We start from the raw sequence: 6,698 nt of genomic DNA, 5'->3' as shown, positions 1-6,698 counted from the left end.
TTACAATCGGAAACCAGTCTACTTTCACTTTCTTCGTCCTAGTTTTTGACATGCACCACTTCAATTATCATGCTGTCCAAAAGATCTGCAGCCTTTCTTCTGAAAAGCCTGAACAGTTCACAATTGTCTAGTGTAAGTGTTTGAACAAAAACATTCACAAAGTCCAAATTATGTTTGACATATAAAAGATAAATGCTAATCACTAAATCAGTTGGTTATTGCTCATTTTGACCCATTTTTTGGATACACAAGTCAAGTCAATTCAGACTTAATAATTAGCTTTATTTGATTTCAAATAGAATGACCACATAAATCATAATGCATGAAAAGATCTGAAAGTCAATATGCAAAAGAAAGAGTTCAGTGTATGTACCAATTTAAGCCAAAAAAGGTTCTGTACAAAATTAGTTTATCCTCGACTCCTCGTCTCAAGGGTTATCATGCTTTTAGGAAATCATTGTGACGTAACAATATCCATTGGTAAAGCATGCATAGGAAGAATTCATATGACATTCTTTATGGAAACATTTGATCTGAACATCATTAAATAAGGAAACGTACCATATGAAGTGTACCTGTTAGGATTTAGAGATCAACGAATTCTAGATGGAAAAATGATTGCTCCATGTGGTTTTGTATTTTCGAGTAGGGTAGTAGGAATCTAGTGTCATGTCCTCTTGTTGTTAATGCTACACCCCTCGGTATTAAGTATTGCTCGGATGGTATTGCAACAAGATCTTGTATTATGCTGATAAAGCATGATGGTCTTTACCCTCTTTCTGCTTTCTTGTAATTTTTCATTGCAGGGTTTTAAGCATCTCGGTTACACTACTGGTGGTTCTTTAGTCTCCAGTTACAAAGCATGCTGTTCTTTTCTGCACCATTTCTAATTCTCTGATGTTTTTCTGAGTTATTGGGTCCCAAGTAATACAAGCATATTCCATAATAGACAACTTTCGAGTTAGATGCATTTCTGTCAAAAACTCTGGTTTGAGTGAACATCATTTGTGCCTTTAGGGGCATTGTCACTTCTGTTTAAATGTTGAGCGAATGGTTGGAAAACCATAATGCTATGTTGTACGTATTAATTTATTCAGAAAATTAAATTCTTATAATTGACAATCAGCACTGCTGTCATTCATGTTGTCATTAGGTTATATTGTAATTAGGTACTTACAAAACAAACATTATTTCTAGTTTATCCTGCAAAATGACGATCACTAAGAGGCTTGAAGAACGTTAATAGTGCAGAGATACAGGCGATCTCCTCTATCTTGTAAATAACGTCATAAAGGCGTTCATAATTGACAAGTTTTTTTCCGGTGATGGATGAGCTCAAAAGTGGTCTATTGGTCTAACTAGTGTGGTATAACATTGTGCCTTGATCTTATTTGATCAGGAGCTGATAGTTCTTCTCAAGAAAGAATTGATGTTATTGGCTCTCTTGGTTACTGTACAAATGTACCTATATAATAGTTCCATACGTTGTGGCTGATAATAAGGCCTAGGTATTTAGCATTCTTTACTACTTGTAATACGCAGGCACTTGTTTCAGAAATTTTTTTTCCTATATTCCTTAATATAACATTATATTAAGGTATATAGGAAAAAACATTTCTGAGACAAGTGCCTGTGTTGTAATGTCTTTTCATGTATGGTGTAGTTTGTGGTAATTGGTTTGTGTTTGTTGGTTACTTGTACATGCAGTAGTACCTCACATATGTCAGGGTTGAATTGCATGAGCCATGTGTAATTCCATTTCTGTAGATTGTCTAGGTTTTTCTGGAGTAAGATGGTGTCCTCCTCTTTACATATCTTTCTGTAAAGTAAACAATCATCTGCGAATAATCTAGTTTTAGATGTTAATAGTTCTGTCAGGTCATTTAATGTAGATAAGAAACCCTGATCTCCTATATTAACAAACAACAACAAAAAAAGATGGCAACCTATGACAACCACTCAGTAAAAGACTCTTTACTGGGAACATGCACATAAAGAATGTGGCATTTCATATGGTTCTGAGTGCCCCCCTTCCCTAGACCAAAAATTCAATTTCCATCCTTGAAAAATATGTTGCAGAGGTTTGTTGTCTTCTTTATAAAATTTATAAATGATTCTGGACCTATCAGTTATGTTGTGAATTTGCATATCCACTTATGAAATCAGTCTAAAGGCTAAAGAATCCTGGTAAAAACAGGTTATTTTCCGTATTAACAGGGTTTTTTTTACGATCCAGCGGGTATTGAAAACATCTCAGGTATGGATTGGGTCGAAATTCTCCAGTGTGACCTGCAGGATACTGGTCACTTGACAGGTATGGTGGACATTCTGAATTAGATACATTAGAAGGTCCAAATTAATTTTTAAAAAAAATAAAAAATTCAAAGAAATCAGGCAAACCTGTTTACCTTTAGAGGGGAAAATGTTAGAAATGAAAAACATTTCTCTGTAAGTAGTCTGTTCAAGTTGATGATTGATTGATCTTGGAAATTTTGATTTTTATCAGACTGGTGCAAAGACTGTTTAAATGACTCATAATATAATTGTTAACAACTACAATAGATAATTGAAGTTGGAAATGTCATAAATGGACAACAAACAAACCAGAGAGCAGAAAACAGTCTCAAGGTGGTCTTTATTTAGCCACTAAAAAATAATTTAAACTAGCTAAGAAAAATTGACACCTCACTAAACTCAGAAACATACAAATGAACCAAGATTTGAAAAAAAACACACAAGACTATCAAAGCCTTTAGGTTCCTGAAACAGGAACAAACATGTGGCTTGTTGAACATGTTTTGTGAGAGCTCCCCTCCTCCCCTATACCTCTAGTCGATGTTGAGTATAAAACAAACACACTTCAATACGCTGAGTAAAAATTCAGTTACAGTTCAAGAACAATGTTAGAATAGGTAACAGAAGAAACTACATTAAGCAAAATGGCAATGATCAACATAAATAAGCAAAAGATTATTAGAAGTTACCGACATGACAGCCCCAGACCTGAATAAAAAACTAATACTCAATTTAGAAATAGGTACCAGAGTTATCTCTCTTTATACTGTTGTGTTATTATGTTCTAACTTGCAATTTGGAAAGATTTAAAACAGCATAAATTTGTTAAATGTTTTATATTGTGCATTATATATAATAGTTGGATACTGTTTAACAGAAGATTTGTTTAATTTTTAAATTCATGTTTATACAAATATTTTTTAGGAAGCAATTAGAAATGGATTTGTTGGTATGGTAGGAAGGTAAGTTTTTCAATAAAATTTCTCTTAAATCTTATTTGAGTTCATGACATTACTGTCTGTCTGTCCTGTGCTCTTAAAAAATTGTGTTCTCAAAAGTGTACTCTCTTTTTAATCATTTTATAAACTTTGGTGCAGACGCACTTTCTATTATAACATGTACGATGGACAAGTTAAATATTTTTATTTTCTATTTTCAAATTTGATTAGATTTGCATTGATTGTAATTTTTCAATTGCAGGGGGAACGAATACTGGTACATTGTATATTGCATAATTGTCAAATACAGTTAATTGGGCAATACTGAAGTACTCACTCAGAATGAGAATAGGCATATATAATTATTTTGAAAATTTGACCGTTTATAAAAATAACTTGTTTTACTCATTGAATTTCTGCTAGACTACAACAAATTATTATTATAGAGATCCATGTTCAACTGAATATATGATAAACTCGTGGACCTCTACTAAATCTATAAAATTTGTAAACTATCTTTGTATATCTACAAACTTCTCTGTTTACAGGACACCCTTAGTGCGACTTAACAAAGTTAGCCAAGAAACAGGTAAATTTATCAACTTACTTTACCCAGGATTTTATATTGATTCTGACATTTCCTTCTTTGGAGAACCAAATAAGAGGGTAATTAGGGTACATTTTGAGGAAAGAATCGAATATGGGTCTAGGTAAGGTTTGGGTAATATTAGCAGTTTTAGGTTTAAATGCTACTAGTATATGAAAATTAAGAAAGGGAGAATTTTCAATAGATTTAACACTTTTATTACTTTATAGACCTCTGAAATATGCATAGAACTTAGCTAAATGCACATCTTTACATGATTTTTACTATGCTGATATGGTATCAAGCTTTTCCCAACAGATTTTTATGGTTTGTTCTTATGAAGTGTTACACCACTGTCCCAGGGAAATAGAAGGGTTGAGCAATGTCAAACGTGTCTAACCTGCCACATTCTTTATGTGCCTGTTCCTGGTTTGGAGCCTCTTTTTCAGAGGTTGTCTTTACTTGCTGTTGGACTTATTTGTTTTTCAATTGTTGTTTTTAGCATAAATCAGGCTGTTGATTTTCTTTTAAATTATTTCACGTTCTTTGTCATATGACGCCAGGGCTTATTGAAAATTACATTACAGTATGGGTTTTGCTCATTATTGAAGGCCTTATAGTGCCAAACAGTTGTTTACATCCTTTGATCTCTAGTTGATAGCTGTCTCATTGGCAATCATGCCACATCTTACTTTTACATAATAATTTTTTTTTTAAATTGTCAGAAATGGGTAAGGTTGCCTGTTGCATGTCAAAATTTATGCCCTTTACAACCAAAGATTTTTATAAATATTGTACCAATAAAATCATTGTTCCAGCATATACCCTCCTTTTTAAGTGGCAGTTCAATTTTCTATGTCCTACAGATCGATCTTATATAGACTTGGGGTAATTGTAATTGTAATCGTTAATCAGCTGTAATTGATTACAATTTTTCAAGTTCAAATTCAAATTCAAATTCAAATTCTTTATTAATTTTGAGCCTTACGGCTCATCAGTATAATAAAGTACATGTACAGTGTATACATATGGCATATTACAAACAATATAAACAATATACATAATAAACAATAGGTGACGTCAGAAGTTTCATCAAAACAAAATATCCTTTATTACAATAAACTGTTTCTTAATTTAAAAGAAAAATGTATATACTTTTCTAAGTTACAAAGCTGTTTTGTGTTTTCACCTGACAATAATTCTATTAATTTAAAAGTTGATGGCCTAGACCAGTAATAAAATTGAGAATGGAAATGGGGAATGTGCCAAAGAGACAACAACCCGACCATAGAAAAATAAAAAAAAATAAAACAGCAGAAGGTCACCGAACAGCAAGCTATAAAGGGCCCTAAAAAGTACTAGTGTAAAACCATTCAAACGGGAAAACCAACGGTCTAATCTATATAAAAACGAGAAACGAGAAACATGTATGAACTACATAAACAGACAACAACCATTGTACATCAGATTCCAAATAGGACATGTGCAAACATTTGCAGTGGGATTAAACGTTTTAATGGTACCAAACCGTCTCAATTTTCTGAAACAATAGCATAACATCACAACATAGAAAGGCACTTTTTATTTGACCCCTACATGCATACATTTAAAATTGGATATTTCATTTAAATGTTCAAGCAATCTTTTCACCATCCATCAAATTTTAAAAAGTGCCTTCCTTGATTAAAGACCAATAAAAACATTTTTCAAACATATTCCCCTTTTCCAGTGGTAGTCCAAGTTTCTAGGTCCTACAGATCTTATATAGTAACTACTTCATTCTTAGACCTGAATATACATGAAGTATTTGCCACTGGGTGTTAAACTAAGAAAAATCTATCAATAGAATATTTTGAATGGAATTTTCTTCTGTCAGAATACATTTTGAAGTGGAAAATAGATATGAATAATCTTTTCATCCATAACACTCAAGGATAGCAAAAGTATTCTGAAATTTGAACCTAAAGACTTTTTAATGATAATCTTTTTTTTTCTAAAAAATATCATGTAATCACTGCATGTTAAAAGGATTTACATTTATTATTTCACATGGTGTGAAATGTGATTTAAGATTTAGTTGTTTTTAATTTCACTCCAGATCGAATGTTTACCACATTATAATAGTCATGATAGTAGTCTTCATGTGTTTTAACAGTTACAGGTATTAACTGAAATTTAAAACTAATTACTAGTACATAGCACACGTTGAAGGCCGTACAGTGACCTAATGTGTCATCTTGATCTCTTGTGGAGAGTTGCCTCAATGGCAATCAAACCAAACTTCTTTTTTTATATGAAGACCTGAGTCTACAATTATACCTGTATAATGTATTTATAATATCACTTGTAATTTGCAGTATTTTTTTTTTAAATTTTATTTATTATTTTTTATACACTTTTCATCAAGACAAACAAAGCTTTTTATAATGTATGAAAGGGTAAATCAACCTAACACTTATTAATTTCTTACCTCAAATGAAAAAATAAAAATAAAAAAATAAAACATGGTCAAGTAATTTCAGAAATTGAAAAACAGGCCTAATTTTGATGAGACTAGACAGTGCCAGACAGACATCAATCATGTATCATTTTTGTTGACATGCACTGACACCATGCAAAATGAGTCCACAAGTGTATTTTGGACAGTAAGGTATGCACTTTGTTGCAGAAGTTGTTTAACCAAATACATGTTGGCAATTTTCTTCATATATTTGTTTCCTATAATAACCAATAAAAATTGACCCCCATGAAATAGCTCATTCTAATAAAACATTGTTTGTAACATTAATTTTGAATGGACAATGTCACTAATTCTCATGGTATCAATTCACAATTGACCTATGAAAATGTACAGGCAAGTGCAAATGACCTATGACAGA

At 32.0% G+C, this 6,698-nt stretch overlaps 1 protein-coding gene across 1 annotated transcript in view; it reads left to right on the top strand.

Moving 5' to 3' along the window:
* Window positions 1-8: 8 nt before the first annotated feature.
* LOC139515718 (uncharacterized) overlaps window positions 9-6,698 on the top strand; it is a 63,772-nt gene continuing 57,082 nt past the window's right edge. Inside the window, exons 1-3 of the mRNA XM_071305382.1 lie at window positions 9-132; window positions 3,220-3,257; window positions 3,782-3,822. Coding sequence (XP_071161483.1) covers window positions 70-132; window positions 3,220-3,257; window positions 3,782-3,822 — 142 coding nt within the window. The 5' untranslated portion in view covers window positions 9-69. The remainder of the gene's footprint in view (window positions 133-3,219; window positions 3,258-3,781; window positions 3,823-6,698) is intronic.

The sequence above is a fragment of the Mytilus edulis genome, chromosome 3 (genome assembly GCF_963676685.1).
Source record: "Mytilus edulis chromosome 3, xbMytEdul2.2, whole genome shotgun sequence".
In the NCBI taxonomy this organism is placed as follows: domain Eukaryota; kingdom Metazoa; phylum Mollusca; class Bivalvia; order Mytilida; family Mytilidae; genus Mytilus; species Mytilus edulis.
Note: the sequence above shows the minus strand (reverse complement) of the source record. Positions and strands in the feature narration are given on the sequence as shown.